This window comes from Triplophysa rosa, linkage group LG5 (genome assembly GCF_024868665.1).
Source record: "Triplophysa rosa linkage group LG5, Trosa_1v2, whole genome shotgun sequence".
In the NCBI taxonomy this organism is placed as follows: Eukaryota; Metazoa; Chordata; class Actinopteri; order Cypriniformes; family Nemacheilidae; genus Triplophysa; species Triplophysa rosa.
This window is the reverse complement of record NC_079894.1, coordinates 12,064,672-12,086,031: the sequence shown is the minus strand read 5'-3', so window position 1 is coordinate 12,086,031 and position 21,360 is coordinate 12,064,672. Positions and strand designations below refer to the sequence as shown.

At 37.8% G+C, this 21,360-nt stretch overlaps 1 protein-coding gene across 1 annotated transcript in view; it reads left to right on the top strand.

The window, feature by feature from the left end:
* The window catches only part of vav3b (vav 3 guanine nucleotide exchange factor b), a 43,232-nt gene that overhangs the window by 1,195 nt on the left and 20,677 nt on the right, over positions 1-21,360 (top strand). Inside the window, 14 exon segments of the mRNA XM_057334138.1 lie at positions 417-533; positions 6,854-6,912; positions 7,011-7,076; positions 7,996-8,098; positions 8,286-8,378; positions 8,517-8,585; positions 8,734-8,837; positions 9,030-9,129; positions 9,247-9,342; positions 13,407-13,475; positions 18,578-18,664; positions 18,813-18,898; positions 18,975-19,107; positions 21,241-21,350. Of these exon segments, the coding sequence (XP_057190121.1) occupies positions 417-533; positions 6,854-6,912; positions 7,011-7,076; positions 7,996-8,098; positions 8,286-8,378; positions 8,517-8,585; positions 8,734-8,837; positions 9,030-9,129; positions 9,247-9,342; positions 13,407-13,475; positions 18,578-18,664; positions 18,813-18,898; positions 18,975-19,107; positions 21,241-21,350 (1,292 nt within the window).

Here is a 21,360-nt window from a genome sequence, read left to right as displayed (position 1 = left end):
GCCTTTATCTCCACATGTCAGATTTTGTGATCTGGAAATTTAGCTCTGGAGTATGGTAACATTACTTTAAATAAATTACACCTGATCATATTAATTTAATACAATTAACTCTAGGAAACTTACTAGGAAATCCTACTTTACTGTCTAGTAAGCATATTACAGTAAGGTTCATCTTATTTCTTAGCTTTATTAATTCCATTAATTTGTCTCTCAGCACCTAGACTTTTCCCATGATAGCCATGATAAGTTGTTACTCTATCTGCAAATGTTGTGTATTACATTTATAAAACATTTGAAATACCTGTATTATTGTGTACAGTATGATATGTATTAAAAAGTGTATAACTTGTTATCACACAACATATAAAGAACTTTTTTTAAAAGTAATTGTTTTGCTGATCTTTTTTTTCTTTCAGTTCCTCTGCCTAAAGAACATTCGGACATTCCTGTCTGCATGTTGTGATGCATTTGGGATGAAGAAAAGTGAATTGTTTGATGCCTTCGATCTCTTTGATGTCCGTGATTTTGGAAAGGTAATAAAAATGTTCAAAGTTAAATGATGTACTATATGTATTAGTTCTTATTTTATTCTTAAACTATTCATTGTTTTTAATCATGCAATGCGTATGAATTTGCAGTGCAGTTAGATTAGACAAAAAATGCAAACATTAGCTAATTGGTCAGACAGTATGTATTGAGATGGGATTAAACATTTTAAAGTTCTTAATTACTGTATAAATGCAACTTTATTATAATATTAAACAGTATTTTCAAAATATTAAGCTCTGCATTTTAGATATTAACAGATCGCATTTGAAAAGCTATGCAACAATCATAATCCGGGTCTTGTACTTCTTGTGCCCGTTTTCATAGACAAGCCTTAAAAATAGTCCCAGACTAAAAAGAAAGTTTGAGCTGTTTTAACTGAAAATAACTTGCCCATTGTTTTGTCTCAAGATGCACAACAATAATGTTGCTATCTAAGGAATTTTATTAAAAGCGACTTAAATGTCCTAATTTAACTAAGGTGTAGTCCTGTCTTAAACTAAGCATGGTCTGTGAAACCGGGCCTCAGACTTGTAAATGACTGGCTGGTGGTGTTGTGGTCTACCTTCTGAATTTCACCTGTAATAAATAACTAAATTATTTTCCCAACCTTCCCATGTACAAGCTCGTCTTGAATGTTTAGGCTGTCTTTATCTGGTAATACAATAACTCCCTGAGCCACAGAAGTACCTTAATCCAGAATGTTTTTCCCAGCATTTCTCTTCCAGCACAGTGGTTTACAGTCCGGCTTTATGTGAGGTTAAACATAAATAAAATAAAGCATCCTAGTGCGGAGGAGATCAGTCGAGACATTGTTTGACTCTTCTCACATACATATGCAGCCATGCAGAATCATCACGGTCCTATAGGGCTAGACAGGAGAATAGAGAATGTGAAGCTGAAGTCACGCCCTATGTTGCATGTTGCAGTGGCGTACCATCTTGGGAGGATTATACTCCACTGCTATTGTTGTTTTGATATGTACCTTTACTTGTTTTGTATGATATATGGAGAAATCGAAAGTGAAAGAACCAGGGGCTTTTCCTGAACGACTCTGCGTAATGCTATTGCAGTTTTTAACACAGCAAGACCGACCTACCATAGTTATATTTCAATAAACAAGAAAAACAAAACATTTTTTTTATTTTTTTTTTTTTTTTCTTCCTATATTGTTTTATTTTTTATTTTGTTTTTTTTTTTTTTATTATTTTTGTAGACGAATGCACTAAAGCTGTACTTTTAGCACCACAGTATCTAAACTGTTCTCAAAACAGTTAAACTTTTCCAATAACTTGCTGCTTTAGTCCTGTTAAGCAAACGTAGCTTAACGTCAAAAAATAATGTTAACAAATCACAGTGTTTTGCCCCATTTATAAATCTCACCGTGTCAAGGGTTAAGTTTAGGGATGCACCAAATGTTCGGCCACCGAAAATGTTCGTCCGAAAATAGCAAAAAACTCAAGTTCGGTGTTCGGCCGAATATGTGAAATGGCCGAATAAATTTTACCGAACATGACTTGTGATACGATCAAGCAGCAACCAGCGCAGAGAGAGAGAGAGAGAGAGACGCGTGCGCTTTATTACTGCCGCAAACATTTTGGCTGTGTGTGTGTGCGTGCGTGCGCGTGCGTGTGTGGAGCATTTTAAAGTGTCAGAGAAAGACACAGCACGGGACTTGCCGCACGGAAGTACATACTTTACTTCAGACGGAAGCGGGCGGTCTGACAGTAGCCCCGCCGCTCGCGACATCCTTTGACATCATACAGTGGTCGCGTGCACACAGTTCCCTGTACTAAACAACTTCTCAAAGTATGTTCTGTGCATCCCGGACACTAGTGCACCTTCTGAAAGAACAGTTAGCTTTTGTGGGCGGAGTTTGGAGGAGAGACGTGAACTGAAATGGTTGTCAGTCAGCATCAGTCAGAATTGCTTGCATTGGATGTTTTTTTTTCTCAAATCATTTTGCAATGTAGCCTATAATAATCCCACAGTTTTAGTTTATTCGTATTTTTATCTTATAGGCCTAATGTGGAATGACAGTTTTTAATGAAGTGTTTTGTTGTAGGGGTTCAGAGTAACTTACATTACATTCTTTTAGCAGTCAGTTATAGGCCTAATTAATATAGGCTATTCATGAAGGGAGGGGACTCAATTTTTTGTTTGAATTTACTTTGTTTTGCTCAATTTTATATTAAGTTGTATTGTATTTTATTGAAAAGCAAGACAAATTATAAAAAGCACATTTTGACTATTCAGTTTGTGCAATAGTGAAAAAAATAGCTTAATAAATAGAAGAAATGCAAAAAAGCATGTTCGGTGTTCGGTATTATTCGGCCTTCGGCCAAGTGTTTCACATCATGTTCGGCTTCGGCCAAGAATTTTCGTTTTGGTGCATCCCTAGTTAATTTAATCCCTCTCTATAATCTTTGGCTGGCAGCAAACTACTAAAATGTATGTTGAGTTAGCCTTGTTAATACACCTGCTACATCTCTATCCATTAAATCTACTTTAAAGAAAATTATGAAGTAATGACAACATGACATCTTCTGTTGCATTCAGACCGATTGATCATGCTTTGAATTGCCATGCCACATCCAATCTCAGCATGTTTAGTCATACCATACAGTGTCATATTAATAAAAAATATTTGAACATATTTGAAAATGTTACTTGTGTCCTACAGTTTATGCACACAAAGTATGATCTTATGCTTTATAATTGCAATGTTACAGCTGATTTGTTTGAGCTTTTAAAATTATTTCTCATGGCGCGTCACCTTCAGGCTGAAAAACTGATGTTTTACACATGATTGTTTGTCATCATCATGACCACACAAATTCTCATCTTTCATCCAAATGTCTAGTTTCTGTGAAAACCGCACAGCACGTGCTATCCTAACATGTATTTTGTTTTAATCACCCCATGCATGTTTAAAAAAATTAAGATATGGATTTACTACATGCCTTCCAGGCAGTCTCTCCTTATTAGGTTACTAGGGTAGTATAGACAGTCAGGTACCACTGCCATATAAAATCAATGATTGTGCGAGTGTTATCTTTACCCTCCCAAACAGTGGAGATTTACTAACCTTCAAATTATATGTCAATTCTTTGCTTTCTTTTTGACATCTTCACTCTAAAAAATGCAGGGTTATTTTCAACCCAGCCTTGGGTCAAAATAGGGCAAAACCAAGCATTCGGTTAAATTTACACAGAAAATGTTTATATTTAACCCAAACAATGGGTTAAAACATCCCAGCATATAACCCAGTGGTTTAGGTTTGTCCAGACCCAATGCTGGGTTGAAAATAACCCAGCATTTTTTAGAGTGTTGTATGTATTTATCTGATCACGATGCTTAATGTGAAATCGATGGACTATTTAGTACACAGCCACATTATTAAGCTGATGGTTCCACTCCTGATTTCCAAATTCATCACACAGGCTAAAAGTGAAGACCTCTCTCAGTATAAACTATATATAGTATATATTTTTAACTTCTCTCTGAATGTGGTAAACCACAGAGGTGCAGGAAACTCTGATTAATATTCGTAAAGTAAGAAAAGACAGGAGTTAAGATAATATCTGAGACATCCATTTTAACATATTTCTCAACTTGAAGATTGTTGTAGATCTGACAGGCAGTCAAATACCAAAGCTTAGTTTCACAACAGACTGGCAATTGTGCACAAAGATTTTTTTATTATCATTATTATCATTATTATTCAACTGAATTAATTATTAAACTACATGCATGTGAACGCCTTCAATAAAAGGTGGGAATGTTTTTTTTTCATAATTCCTGTATACTCATTTGTGTTATTTCTTATAGTTTTGATAATTTTATTATTCTTAATTGTGCAAATAGTATGTTCAAAACGGCTAAAACTACAGTGATGTTTTTTTTTTAATAATGCAGGCTACATTTACATTTAGTCATTTAGCAGACGCTTTTATCCAAAGCGACTTACAGATGAGGGAAACAATGGAAGCAATTGGAACAACATAAGGACAACAAAAAGCATAAGTGCAAAAATAAAATTGGTCCCATATAGCCTATCACAGTATACAGAGCTAAGGTTTTTTTTTTTTTGAAAGAGTAGGAACGAGATAGAAGTCAGAGCTGATCAGTCAGGTGTTGACGGAAGAGATGTGTTTTCAGACGGTTTTTAAAGATGGCTACAGAATCTGCTGATCTTGTAGCAGCGGGCAGATCATTCCATAAATGTGGAACCGATCCCGAGAAGGTACGTGAGAGAGATCTTTTACCTTTTTGGGATGGCACCACAAGACGTCGTTCGTTTGCAGAGCGTAGGGATCTGGCGGGTATATACATCTGCATTAGCGAGTGAAGGTAAGGGGGTGCTAAATCAGTGGTGGTCTTGTAGGCCAGGAGCAGAGTCTTGAATTTGATTCGGGCGACTGTAGGGAGCCAATGTAACTTGGTGAAGAGAGGAGTGACGTGCGCTCTCTTCGGTTCATTGAAGACCACTCTTGCCGCCACATTCTGGATCATTTGTAGAGGTTTGGTTGTGCAAGCTGGAAGTCCAGTCAGTAGCGCATTGCAGTAGTCCAGTCTGGACAGAACAAGAGCCTGGACTAGGACTTGCGTAGCATGCTGGGATANGGAACAACATAAGGACAACAAAAAGCATAAGTGCAAAAATAAAATTGGTCCCATATAGCCTATCACAGTATACAGAGCTAAGGTTTTTTTTTTTTTTTGAAAGAGTAGGAATGAGATAGAAGTCAGAGCTGATCAGTCAGGTGTTGACGGAAGAGATGTGGCCTAGGGATGTCATGTATACAGAAAATAGCAACGGACCAAGCACTGAGCCCTGAGGCACCCCTGTGTCGAGATGTTGGGACTCAGAGACCTCTCCTCTCCAGGATACTCTAAATGTCCTACCTGTGAGGTAAGACCTGAACCATTGTAGCACCACTCCAGAGACACCCATAGCCTTGAGGGTCGACAGGAGTATGTGGTGGTAACAGTGTCAAAGGCAGCAGACAGATCCAGTAGGATAAGTACAGATGAGTTAGAGGCGGCTCTTGCCAGTCTCAGGGCTTCAATGACTGAGAGCAGCGCAGTCTCAGTGGAATGACCACTCTTGAAACCAGACTGGTTGCTGTCCAGGAGGTTGTTCTGGGTGAGAAAGGATGAGAGCTGGTTACATACCACCCGTTCAAGAGTTTTAGCAATGAAGGGGAGGAGTGATACCGGTCTGTAGTTCTCTAACAGTGCAGGATTAAGAGAGGGTTTCTTCAGTAGCGGGGTTATACGGGCCTCTTTGAAGACTGGTAAATGTACCAGTGGTGAGAGACGAGTTGATAATGTGGGTTAGAGCGGGGAACAACCGATGGAGAGATGGCCTGGAGGAGATGAGTGGGGATGGGCTAAACTGATAAGGCAATCATTTTAAGTAATTCTAATAATTCCCTCACTTGACCCCCTAGATTTAGATTTAGATAGATCTGTTATGCCGGAAAAGTCTGTTACGCAGTCAATGTACCACACAGTTCATTGCAAATATGTAAAAATAGCCCCAAATGCTGTAGTCTATTAACAGAAGCACAAGTGCAATGATAAATGGATTGTGAGCATTAATCAAACACAAAAATTGAGTTGCAGTTTAAGATGCACAAACGAAGAAAAGAAACTGGAGGAAAAGAAAGAAACTAGATGAAAACATCTTCACTAAAAATAACTTGTGAGGAAGCAGGTTTAGTTTTCTACAGGTGTTCTGAGACGAAGACTGAAACCCGAGATGACATGTTATCAGCTAGATCTGTGTGTTTGTATGTGTGTTCATGTGATCATGTTTGCAAGTGTGTGAACAGTATGTCGGTGTGTGTATTTCTGTGTTTGTGCATTAGTATAAATGTGAGAAAGCAAACCCACACGTAAAAAAAAACTAGCTTGGCATTGCAAGACCACTTCCTCTGCAGAGAATTCAGTGTCTCACTAATGGCATTCTTTTTCATATTTAAACATTCAGACTGCAGACATCAGACTTATGTACTTATTTCTTGATTTTTTCCTTCAGGGAATAAAGGTACACAGTAAAATCACCAGTGTTAAAAAAGGTTACTCTCGAAGTGTGGATTATATATACACTGTTTTGCTTTTTTGACCATTTGACATCTTCAGTATGACTTGTGCTGCTTTAACATAGGCTATATTCAACTTTTACAGCGCAGTATAAGACAAACTGTTTCAGAAACTTAATGAAAAAGAAATAGAGTATTTATAGACATAATGATTTTCATATATATGATCAAATCAAATCAGGATGCTTTTCTTCCAGGTCATCGACACCTTATCCAAACTCTCTTATACCCCTTTTGCACAGCGGGCAGGGATTAGGTGAGTTTGCAGTTTGTATGTAAAAATGAATCATTAGTAAATCAAAAGAAATCCTAAATATCTCCTTAGCTGAATAAAGTTCTCTTCTAAATTCACAGGGCATTTCCCACAGAGGAAAGCAGTGAAAATGAAGACATATATATCCATTTAGCAGATCTTATTGAGTAAGTCTAACGCTTAATAAACCTCAATGGGCACTTGCTATGATTTGTGTGAACTAGAATGTGATACTGAATTCAAATGAATCTCATTAGGGCTTGTGGTTTTAGTCACCCACGTGTCGTTTCTGGTAAACTCTTTAAACAAACAATTCATATTTCCATTATTATTTAAGACCCCTATATATTTTTTTAGTCAACTTCATTGTTTAAAAGTGCTGCGTGTGATTTTTTTGGAGGCTCTATTGGCAGAAATGCAATATAATATTCATAACTGTGTCTTCAGAGGTGTATTAAAACCTTACATAATGAAGCGTTATGTTTTTATTACCTTAAAATTAGCTATTTCTATCTGCATACACCGCGGGTGCCCTGACATGGAATTCGATATGTTTCTACAGTACCCCTAAATGGACAAACTGCTCTACAGAGCGTGTTTCGTAAATACATCATCTCTTTCGGCAAAGAATACAAAACGTGACTAAATCTTTGTCCTATGTCAGCCACCATAGTGCTTCTAAAGGGAGGGGTGGACTGAGCTGTTGGTTACAATTCACAAGCTCACCACTAGATGCCGCTAAATTTCATACACTGGACCTTTAAGCTCATTGTTTAAAATTTGTAAAAAAAAGAAAGGAAAATGGAAATCAAGTATTGGTGCAAACATTGAGCAAAAAACTGTGCCGAATTCTGGAGGATAATGGAATCTCCAAAAGAAATAAGTCGAATTGAAGATGGCCAGGTGTCTTTTGACGTGTAATGAAAACATGCATGATATCATGTTTTCAGTGTTGGTAAACAATGCAGTATATGGGGTGGTCTGTGAATTGCTAAAAATCTATAGAAGTTGATCTGTTTGATGTTACAATATGTTTTCATAGCAATTTTGAAATGGTAATGTAATTGTATGTATTTGCGTGCACAGTGAAGAGCTGGTAGAGGATATTTATGACGCTGTGTATGGAGAGGTGGAAGGTGGAGAAGTTTATGAAGATCTGATGAGGACAGATGCAGCTGCGTCTCAGACGGTATTTACAGTAGATGACTAAATACTGCTCACACACAAACTCTACAGAAAAACTTGTGTCTTCAACCTGACTGAGCCACATTGTGACCCTTTAAAATTTTAATAGGCTGTGTTTTCAAACCTTTTCTGGAAATCAAACTCTGCTTCTAGCTGTAGTCTTCTCTTAGTTCTGTGAGTTGTGTTGACAGAAGCAGGCCGAGGTGGACATCAGAAGCTGCTGTCTATCTGAGATCAAACAGACAGAAGCCAAATACACCGAGACTCTGGAGACCATTGAGAAGGTGCATGATTTGCATCATTTCATCATACCGCACTTCACTTTGACTGATAGACAGATATTCCGCTGTTGCTAAGCAGTATGCTGTATAACTTTTCCACACTGAGCTTCAAAAATGTTTTTTTTTGTTCTGTCGTAACAGTACTTTATGATCCCGCTGATGAAATTTATCCCAGCAACAGAAATGGATCAAGTTTTCATCAACATACCAGTAAGTAGAGAACTATCCAGTGTGATGGATTAATCACTACTACTTATCTTCAAAGCAGCTTATGAAAATCTTTACAGGCCTGCTTTTTTCCTTTTCTCATTTTTGCCCAAAATTCATGTTTTGGAACATGTATGCTCTTGCTTTACAGGACCTGGTTAAAGTTCACAAATGCCTGATGGCTGAAATTCAAGACTCCGTTGCAAATAAAAATGCAGAAAACCTCTACCATATCTTTATTGTTTACAAAGACAAGTATGAAACCAGCTTGAATTTGCATGCACACTGTATTTTTTTTACATATTCTGTCTTAGTTGTGGGGGAAAATGTTTACAGAATGGACCTACTGTATGTTTACAGAATGGACCTAAAAATGTCGTAATTATAAAGAAATATATTCACTGCTAATATGTGCTTTTTTGCTAACATTGATTCTGTATATCCTAGGCTTCTTCTGTATGGAAAATACTGCAGTAATGTAGAAACAGCCATTTCACACTTAGACTTCATCTGTAAGGAGAAAGACGGTGTTCGGCTAAAATTGGAGGTGCACAAAAATACTCAACTACTCATGTGTAGAATAGTAAACATTTTCATTTGATTTCATCAGGATTTTTTTTCACTTTGTTAATTTTTCATTATTTCAACATGCCTTGTTTTACAGGAATGTTCAAAGAGAGCTAACAATGGGAAATTCACTTTGAGAGACTTGTTAGTGGTCCCCATGCAGCGAGTACTGAAATACCCACTACTACTCCAGGTGCAGTAACACGCGCGCACACACACACACACACGCACGCACGCACGCACGCACGCACGCACGCACGCACACACACACACACACACACACACGCACAGGCTTTGGTTGACTATCCCCGTGGGGACAGTCCATAGGCGTAATGTTTTTTTATACTGTACAAACTGTATATTCTATCCCCTATCCCTAACCCTATCCCTAAACCTAAAGATCATAGAACACTTTTTTGCATTTTTAGATTTGTAAAAAATATTGTTCTGTACAATTTATTAGCTTTTTTGCCCGTGGGGACCTCAATTTTGGTCCCCACGGTGACACGAGTTCCCATGTGTTGTTGTGTATTCAGGTTTAGGTCCCCACCGGGATATACAAACATGAACACACACACACACACACACACACACACACACACACAGATTCATCCACGATATTAGAGAGGACATCTCTTTAAGCTAACCCTTAAAAAAACCTGTTGACAGTATTATATTTGAATTTCTATATAAATGTGTCTGTAATTGTACCCAGACCTGTATAACACACACAGGCTTCTCACTTGTCCTTTTTAAAAGTACCACATGGAGGAGCCATCTAGTTAGTTTTCAGTGACTGTGAACTATATAAAGGCCGTTTAGGGCAAAATTTCCAGATCTTGTCATCAATGCTTTAGAAAAAGTATCCTTTTTTGTTGTTAATGAATAATATTATCTTTGCTTCTTACATTTCACACTTACAAAACACAAAAGAGAGTTATTAAATAATTGCAAAAAAAAGAACTTCATTCTTGCATCACTCTTTGCCTGTATTATTTTGATGATTTATTACATAATTTATATACAAAATTATGATGATTACACAGGTCTGTACAAGGGCTGTTCATAGTGAAAAGTGAAAGGCATAGTTCAATTATGTTATCAATTATGTTTGTCATTTCAAACCTGCATGACTCTCTTTCTTCTGCAGAACACAAAAGAAGATATTTTGAATAAAGTTGGTAAACGAACAACAGCGGACCCATTCACTTCTATTGAAAAGACACAAAACCAATGCAAGTCAATGGGTCCCGCAGTTATAAACATTTTTCACATTATTTTCTTTGGTGTACTACAGAAGAAAGTAAGTCATACAGGTTTGAAATAACAAGAGGGTGAGTAAATGATGATGAATTACATTTTTTAGAAGAATCCCTTCAATATCATGAAATACTTATTCCCCTCTATAAATCTCTATACATGTTTTTACCATTAATCCATAAAAATGCTATAGTTTGTTTCTTAAGCGAAGTCACTGATGTGGGGTGTAATTTATACATGTGGTTAATATAATCCAGTCAACATGGTTACTATGCAAAGCCCATACTAAGGGTTGATGAGGGCAAAATGCCCTTCACTACAGGACAGATGAGAAGAGAAGTGACTGGACAAGTGTTTGAGACGTATGTCGCAACACACCTGCTGGCCTGACACACATGCATGCGAACAAAAGCAGCGACAGGTGGCAGTGACACTCAGTTCAACCCTGTTCACAAACACTGTGTTCCTCACTGTCTATATAGAGATGCCATTATATGTGCAACTCACTGCCACATTAGTACTGGCCGTAATGCATCTATTGTTAGTTTAAATGCCAGCATTAAACCCAGTGGTTCTCTAGCTGCTCTATCAAAACTCATGATGTGTGCAGAGGTGAAGGTCACCTTTGCCAGGATTAAATACATTTATGACTGCATGTCAGTGGCAGTATTTATTTGTTTTTGTTCAGGGACACAGAAATCTCATTTATGCTTAAAATAAATAAATTATATATATAAATTAGCTGGCATGTAATCCCAATAAAGTCATACTTTGCAAAAGTACACATTTAGAAGTATGCACCTACACTACATTTCCAGAAATAGGGAAGTTCGTCCACTAGGCATGCATGCCAAAATGATCAGATACTTTATGCGCTGTATGATGGTCGCAGCTTTGTCTATATAGAGGCGGGACTTCACATATTAAAACTAGCAACACATTTTCTTCAACCAGCAAACATTAAATGCTTCTGGGTAATAAAAAAGCAATATGTCTTGCATTTGGGACAAGACTACCCTTCTAAAACTCATACACTAGATGGCTGAATGCATAAAATAAGTTCATAGAAATTCACATTAGTCCCAGGGCTATTGAGAGGGAGAGTTGTGACGGTGGACGTTCAATGTGCTCGAGCGTGTCGGCGGCAATATTCCCATGGTGAGTGCACCGACATATAGCACCAGTGCGACCCGAGTTTGATTCCCTCTCATTGGGCCTTTGCCGATCCCACTCCCCTATCTCTGCCCTATGCGTTTCTGTCAGCTCTCCACTGTACTGTCCTATTAAAGGCATAAAAAGTATTTTTTTTTACTTTTTTTTATTTTCATGGTTTGCCATTGTTACTGATATCTAATAATAATGACTAATGTCATCTTCATGACTTTCAATTCTCAAGCCCTATGTTTTTGCCTAAATATGCCCTCTAAATTTATATCAATAAGGATCTAAACTTATCCCCTCATGTTTAATAACCTATATGTTAAATTACACAACAATAGTTGAAACTGCATTAAGAGAATGGAATTTACAATTAATATGCTGTTTGTCATTTATTATGTGTTTATCATATGTTGGTAACTTTATAGCTTTTCCTCTCTTAAAGGGATACGCCCCAAAAAATGCAAATTCTGTCATGAATTACCCCCCGCCCTACCAAGTTGTTCCAAACCTGTATGTCTTTTTTGCTGTCGAAAACAAAGATATTTGGAAGAATGTTAGCAACTGACATTTCTGGGACATCATTGACTACCATAGTAGGAAAAATGAAAATGGTAATCAAAGGTGCACTAGAACTGTTTGCTTTCCTACATTCTTCAAAATATCTCATTTTGTGTTCAACAGAACAAAAAAATATATAAAATAATTTTTCCTGCCGTGGTAGTCAGTGATGTCCCAGAAATGTCAGTTGCTAACATTTTCCCAAATATCTTTCTTTGTGTTGAACAGAACAAAGAAATGTATACAGGTTTGGAACAAATTGAGGGGGAGTAAATGATGACAGAATTTTCATTTTTGGGTGGAGTATCCCTTTAGTCTGTTATATGATAACCTCTAAATCTACAATTTCGTGAGGAATGATACACTAGAATGTTTTGATATTTTGTCTCGGGTGTACTTAAAAAGTCTTAAATGTTCATGTCAATTGGTCTGTTCTGCTGCAGCTCTGTTGCGTTGCTAGCGCAACTGTTCGTGAACTGACAAGAGGCACAATGATCCACCGTTGCTAGAAAAAAACTGACCCATTGGATTAAACGGTGTTGACGCAACTCTCTCTTTCATGCTCTGGTGTGCCTCAAATATTGCGTGGCTATGCACTTGATTGCTTGGCTCTGTTAGTAATGGGTGTTCCTAAAATAATGAAACCTGATTATTTGAAGGGGATCATCCACATTCGGTCCCGAATTGTATATGTCAAAGTCACAGACTCACAGCATTGAACTAGGTCAGAATTTAAATCTATAGCGTGTTGAACTTTCTAAGCACATTGTTTACTTGCTCTGATTGGGCTGTTTGTCTCTCTTCAGCAGCATTTGATAGAAGTCAAAACAAATGCATGTTTCTGATGAGCTGCACAGATTTCACACTTGGAACTGCACCATTTCTCTCCCAGCATGGTTCAGTGCTTTGTTTGCACACAAATCCAAAGACCAGATTTGTTTATCATGTTAATTTGCTATTTTATAGCATGGATTCCTAAAGGTTCTGTTCAGTTCTTCTTCATCTCAGAGAACAAATCTGGTTCCAATCAGAATTTCGAGCTTTCCACCCAAAACTGACTGTTCCCTGAACCTGGAACGCTTATTGGAAACTTGGCGTCTTATCGCTCTGTTTTGTCACTGGGTCTTTCAGAAAAATTTGACAGCTTTCCTAAGTTCTTACCAAGGTGTTGTTACAAAAACTCTTCAGGGGTTTCATGTTGTGTTCACATTCCATGATATAAAACAGATCCTGAACACAATTCTGACTCGACACATATTTTTGTAAATTTTCATTTAGGAATTGGTCAAATATACCAGCGACAGCACAGAAAAAAGCAACCTCCGTTTTGCCCTTGATGCCATGAGAGTAAGTATGGATTTCAAATACAGGTATCTTCTGTATTTCATTGTATAAACTTACATAAAGTAACAATTTTCACTTTTATGAGACTATTATTAAATGTTCAAGAGCCTGTACTCTGCACCGAGCTTGATTTATCTTTTATGTGAAATCTTTCCGTATAAGTCAAAATCCCTGCATGTTTTTAATGTTGATGAGGTCATAGAGTTTCTGCATGAAGTGATGTCAGAGACTCATTTCAGTCTCACTGGCGGTGTAGTTAGAAAGTAGATTAATGGCTATGCGAGAAGCGGTAATGGAACGGAGGCCTGCGATGATTTAATTTGTTGGAATTATCATCTCAGTGTTGATTGGTTTAGCTGGATGGGAGCTGTGAGAGTTGCTCAGACAGCGACTGTCTACCTGCCTGCCTGCTTGGAAAATGGTGCGTTTTATTTTGAATCACAAGTGAGTGTTCTCATCAGAGGCTTCCTTTTAAAATGGAAATCAGATGAGATTCACCTCATCCCAGTGGGGTCTTTGGAAAGGGCTCTTTCAGTGTGTGAAGATGTTTGTACTCACTGATTAAATGAAACAATGGTCTTTGGAGAGAGAAATAGTGGATATATTTCATTTCATCGGTTTGGATATACGTATATGCATATGGGATGTCCTCTTTTTGCTCTTGTTCTTTCTTGCTCTTGTTCCATTATCTCAGCATGATTTGAAAATGTTCCAGAGGACATCTTAATTGTATTAATGCAGGGGTCTTCAACCGGGGGTCCGCGGTGTAACTGCAAGGGGGCCGCTAATTACTGTTTACTCACAGGCAACATTTTGTTAAAAATGTAAAGCATGGGTACAGAAATGTTACAACCAATGTTCTCTTTAAGCTGCGCACGTGCGAACTCATTGAAGCTCCCGTGCTTTGCAATTATAACCTGCGTGCGTGCAGACAAAACATCCATTCAGGCCGCGGAAGCAAGCAATGGAAGAAACGTTTATACGCATCATAAAAACCGGTAGGGTTAAGCTCAAGTTTTACTCATGCGTAGACGACGCCGTCGTGAACATTTATGGTTCTGCGTTGATAGTATGCGTCGTACTGCAATTACACCGCCGAAACGCTAGTTGGCTCTTTGTGTTTTCACGGGTTTGCTCTTCTTCGCTGATGTTTTGTGTGTATGAAAGTGAAAGTGACCTATTAGTCAGATATGGTGACCCATACCCGAAATGTGACCTCTGCATTTAACCCATCCAGAGAGTAGTGAACACACGTACAGCAAGTGGTGAACACACGTACACCCGGAGCAGTGGGCAGCTATCACTGCAGTGCCCGGGGAGCAAGTAGGGATAAGGTGCCTTGCTCAAGGGCACCTCAGTTATTACCCGCCAGCCCTGTCGAATCGAACCGGCAACCTTCTGGTCACGAGTCCGACTCTCTAACCATTAGGCCATGACTGCCCCGACTGTATGCTAGTGTTTGCAAACGACAATGGAAGCTGATCGCATCTTAATGGAGTTGGAGCTGTATTTCCGAACCTCTTCAATCAGACGCTCAGTAACTTGGTTGATGTCGATGCTCGCCATGTTGTTCTTTTGTGGACTCTGAACTTGCCGGAAGAAGACGCCAGAGAAGAAGACGCCAGAAATGCGTAGAAGGAAGTACGATGCTGCCAAACCGACCAATCACAGCGCTTGCGGTCCGCGTTGAGTTGACGCGTTGTTACATTTTTGGTAGTGATGTTTCGTTCGTGAACGAATCGTTATTTTTGAACGAATCTTTTAAGTGAACGAATCGTTCTCGTTCACGAAATGCAATGACTCATATTTCTCGTTCACTGAAATCTCTCCCTCGAGCACAGAGTGTCTTGGCTTAAAAGAGTGTCTAAAGCATGAGCCAATGGCGTTCGAGAGTGAGCTTTGACAGAGCATACGATTGGTTGAATGTACTGAACGAATACGCCCTTCACTGAACGAAAGAGCCTGTGTTTGAGTCTGAACGAGACCCACTGATTCTCGTTCATGAACGAGCTGTTACTTCTCACTCGTAAACGAAACGAAAGATGAGGTCTCTTGTTCAACAAGTACAGAAACGGACACAATGTAAAGATCCTTACGAAAATAATAAAATAATGCAAGCTGATGGTTAAATGTAACAAAGACAAATTAACATTGTCATTTTTATTGCATGGAAAGTCAAGCCCTATTTACTCAGTTATTGTACTGCAAGCACAGGTGTTTTGGGTGCATTTTGTATCATTTATTGTTCTTTCAAATAAAAACAACTTCATTACGTTTAGTTCATGTCATGCACTTCTCTAAAAACTGTAAAACAAAAAAGTATTGGTTAGCTCTCATTCGCGTCACGTCAGCAAATAGCATTCCAGTTCCGGCTGTGAAGGGGCATGTAATTGGTTAGATCTTCCACTGAACGAATACGCCCACACTGACCAAGTCCCTGTTGAGTCTGAACGAGAGAGAGAGAGAGATCTCGTTCGTGAACGAATTGAACGAACTGGTACATGTCGTTCATGAACGAAATTAACGAGAGTGTACACTGTAGGTCGGTCATTTAGCATGTGAGACTCGTTCAGCAATCAGCAGAAAGCGGATGCAAAGCGCAGTTACAGGTAGGCTACTTTGCACGCTTGTTTATTTAAAATACATAAACTTCACGTTTAACATAATCCCAGATTTATGAATGTGTAAATGACCAAACAATTAACTTTTAAATTATGCAGAAAAACCTTGTGCGTTGGTCATCTGAACCACTTATTTAGACTTATTTTATTTATTTAATGAGTAGATCAGAGACACACATTTTAATAAAGCCTGTAATCAGTTTATATGTCCTTTAATACTTTCGTTGACATAACACAACTATTTTTCGCCACCTGCTGGCGTATTATAGAAATGGTCACTGAACGAATCAGTGAACGAATCTGAACGAATCATTTTGGTGAACTAACTGAAAAAGAACGAATCACTAAAATTAATCATAATTCCCATCACTAATTTTTGGAGAGGTGCGCGTCAGTCTACGGCGTAGGGTACGCGGCTCTGCGTAGGCGTAGGTCCTACGCACGAGTATAACTTGAGCTTTAGAATCAGTGCATTCTCTGTCTCCTTTCCGATATAAGTACGCATGAAAGGAGTTGCGTGCAAATAAAGTGCATTCTCATATGTTTCTGAACTTGTGTTCAAATGTGTTAAAGCTGTAAAGCGCTAATTTGACAGCCAAATGACACCTCACCGCTTCTGCATTGTAAACTCTGACAGAACTATCGTACGTGTTTAAAATCAATGAAACACGCACCGTGTAGTACTGATGATGCACGTCAAACAAATAAAAATAACGCGGACTCGTTGCATCATGTTGCTCTCCTTAGTCTGATATGATGCTCTGCAGAAAAAAAACTTGTGTTCATTTTCGTGTAACAGTCGCGACAATGTGGCCTTTTTTGTGGTTAACAACCTTTCATGCATTTAAATGTGACCAAATTTCTGTACTAGTGTGTACAGTATGAATCGTTAGCACTGTACTGACGTTATTATATTATGTCTTTTTGTGCCCATCGGTCTGCGCAGCGGAGTCAAACCTTTCTACCTTTGAACTAGCCCGAAAGGGTAGAAAGGTTTGACTCCGGTCAGCGCTCTTTGTTTGACAGATGTTTTGGTCGTCAGTCATTATAACTGTGTTGTCGGTGTTCATGGAGAAATACTCACCGGCACATTATCATTGCTCGTGTCTGGCGGGAGAGAGGCGCTGCTGCTGTAGGAGCAGCGGTGGAGTTTGTGTGGGGAAAAAGCAGAGACTTTGGCAACAATCTTTTGTAAATCGTCTTTTTTCCTCTCCGCTGGTGTAGCTACGTTTCTTTGTTGTTTTATTTCCCTGCGACTTTTACTTTGTTTTGCAGCTAATGTACCACACAATGACACTCTCGCTGTGGGCAGTTCTACTAATTTCGCCGCTGCGTTAACTTTCTCTAGCTGTTGTCGAACTCGTCTCGCGCATATACGGTGCTAATGGAATGGTCCACTCTAATCTATAATGGGGGGAGTGCCTTCGTACAGATGTAATAACGTAAAACGTTAACAGGGATATCCCGACTATTTTGATGATTACTTGGGTCTCTATGTGGCTGCTGACATGGCTTATTGGTTAAGTCCACCCCTTCCTTTTGGGGGCCCCTGGTAGCTCGGGGCCCCAGGCGATTGCCTACCTTTGCCTAATGGTAAGTCTGCCCCTGAGTGTCAGTCATCTCATTGAAGCCTTAATAAAAACTAAGGTTCAAATAAATGTTTAATTGTCCATCTCACAGTGAAATGAAAATGTTTGATGCTGCAAATCCCTTAAAATAATCAAGCAATCTATATTAAAAACAAAAATAATTCACAGAAAAGTATTTAGCCTATGTGCAACAATAACATAATAGTGCTAATGTAATGTCTTAACATAATATTGCTGTGACAATAGGGTTGTTTCTATTTAAATAGCTCCGTTTACACATTTAGTATTAGGGGGTCCCTGCTCCATGCATCTCTCATTTAAGAAAAACGTTGAAGACCCCTGTATTAATGGAAGGAAATATGACCTTACAAAGCAGTTAACAGGGTTTCTCCAGGTGCAAGAATAGTCATTGATGGTAGTTTACGACATCCTTGGTCAGTCGCAAGTGCAAAGCTGGTTTATGAGATTATTAGTATTAATGTAATTATTTTCATAAGATATATGAGTTAATTTTAGTGCAAACAAGAGCTAATATTAATCATTATTAGAACAACGTACACAGTAAATCACACTAAGCTTTTGATTTCATCCTTTACCTCTAGCTATTATGAAAATGTACTATACTGTATGTTGCACTGCGTGTTTTAGATGGGAAGAAAATTTACTTCTCATATAAAAGTACAGAATGCAACATAAAAAAGATTTTTGTGTTTGCTGTTTGAGATTTCCTGAATATTTCTGCTTCCTTAATAATCTTTGTTTTAGATTTATTTAGAATCATAATTTTCCTTTGTTTCCCCATTTAAAAAGTACACAGACACTGTTTGTTTACTGCTTGTATTGGTATTAGAGGATAGAAATGTACATGACAATTATGTTTTCTTTTGTTACTCAGGATCTAGCCCAGTATGTAAATGAGGTTAAAAGAGACGTTGAGACTCTAAGGGAGATTGATCAGTATCAAAGATCAATTGAGAATTTGGTACGTTCTTCATAAGCATGATATATATGATCAATGTTCACAGTTTTTACAAACATACGACACACGATTTCCTATAGTTTTTTCTCTAGCACACATCCAACAACCAGTCCACTACATATAGTATCTTTCCATGAACCTCTCTTTACAGAATACATCATTGCTTTCTTATGGAAGACCGAAGGGTGATGGTGAAGTTCGTTTGGTGTCAAATGTGGACAAGCGGAGACAGGACAGGTGAACCTTAATACAATAAAGTTCACTGGAGTTCACTGTGGTTTTAATGTCTTCATGATATGTGTCAATGCTGTAGGCATATTTTTTTGTTCGATGTGGCTGTAATTGTCTGTAAGCGGCGCGGGGACATCTATGAGATGAAGGAAGTGATCGACCTCAACCATTTCAAGATTACAGATAACCCCACCAGTGATAAGGAATGCAGAAAGGTCAGTGAGAAATATAGCAACAAAACGGTTCCTTGGACAATTATACCAGAATATCAAATATTCATGATTATTGTCTAATTTTAAAGGTTTTAACAAGATTGGACTATCATGGTTCAAGTGTACTAGACAGTTCTGCTACCAAGTGCTTTCCTCTGAGTGTTTCCAGAATGTTTGTGATGAGCAGGAGACACCATAGATATAGTTGAAGTCAAAAGTTTACATCCCCCTTGCAGAATCGGGAAAATGCTGAAAATTTGGGAAAAATAAGAGGAATTTTGAAAAATATGGTTTATTTTTCACGTAGTCATGCCCTGAACAAGTTATTTTATGAAAGAAATGTTAACATAAATTTGACACCCAAGAATAATAACTTAATTTCTAAAAATAGCCCAGGTCAAAAGTTTACATCCCCCTGATTATTAATACTGTATGATGTTATCTGCACAATCAATGGCAGATTTTATGTTTTGTCATATTTGTTTAAGGGTTTCTTGTTTGTCCTGATTCATTAAATTGTCCACTGATCTTCAGAAAAATTATCCATTTCCTGCAGAATCTTTGCTTTTTCAGCATTTCTCTATATTTGACTCATGTCCAACAGTAACTTTATGATGTTGAGATTCATCTGTTTACATGGAGGACAATCAAGAGACTCATACACAACTATTACAATCGATAGAAACATTCAGTGATACTCATGAAGGCAACTCGATTCATTTAAATTCAGGTGGGTGTAAACCTCTGAAAATGTTTTTTAGTGTAAATTGTTATTGTTTTGTTTTTATATATTTTTCATTTAGTAATGTCTTTCAGAGGCTATAAAAACACATAATATGTTTATCAGGAAATGAAATATAAACAATTTACAACAAAAACAATGTTCTCTATAGAACACCGACCAGGAATCCAAACAGGCACAAAGTTATTAACCACAATTTTTGATTTGTTGAAATTGTAAGTTATGCAAGTTAATCAATAGTTTTTCAACTAACTATATATACTACTGTATATATACTTTATATCACGTAACATAACTAATATAAATGTTTAAGTTTTACTGTATATATGCATATATTGTATATACTATATATACCAAATACAGGACAACTTATATATCATACATACATATATGTACTGTATGTATGCAAAACTTTTTTTTTCAAATATTGGTATTGGGAGAAAGCGCAGCCTCAGGTTACCTTCTGGATAGCTATAATGATATAGATGTAAAAATAATGTGGATGTGTCTTTAAACTTTTGATATGTTTTTCTCTTTTTTGCCTTTCACCAAAAGGAAGGCTTCTTCTGAACAGGTGGTCTAGTGAAATCTGTCTCGAGGAGACCTTGGTCAGGCAAAGCCCTGCTGCCTTTTCTGTTTGAAGTGCCTTTCTGCCCCTTTTCAGGACATGTACACACATTTACAACACTGATGGATCTTATTTCTTCACCTCAATGACAAGCCCTATGCACAACTACCAAAACACAGACACACATATAATAGATACATTAACATCATTAAAAAGATGATAACATAAGATCATTTTTACGCTTTGTAAAACAAATCATTTGTTAAAGGTCTTTAATGAGGTTAGAGAAATATTTGAAACCTTGTCAGCTTGGTCAAATATATATTCTTACATGAAAGTAAATTATCTGTAGACCCTTATATGATATTTGTTATTAAAAGTTACGACAAAGTGTTTCCAAAATACTTGAACACATCATTGTTAATCTGACAGGATGGCATCCAGTAGCCCTTAGTAACATGTGCAAATGCTACACAGACTTACACATATACACACATACAGTTCTGATTTTCACATACACACTGAATGGTAACTGTTGGTGATGAATGTATCCTCTCCCTCAAGGTTGCCCCTGGCTGACTATTACTGCATAAAATGAGCCTCCAATTCCCTCACCCACCACCCTCACTGCTGTCTCCCATCACTTCAGAGCTTTATACCAAACACCACAACCTGTTAATTTTCCAAAGCAACAGCTATATTTCATTTTCAGTACAACATGCCGTGCATATGCATATCTGAACATAACTGAAAGAAAGATCTTTATATAAAATTGATCTCATTTGTTTTTTTAAGACATTTCTTTTTTGTCTTGTTGTTTTTGCAGTGGTGCTACGGGTTCTTCCTCACCCACCAGCAGGGACAGATTGGCTTTGAGTTCCTGTTTAAAACCAGTGAGCTGAAGAAGAAATGGCTGGACCAGTTTGAGATGGCCATGTAAGTTCCC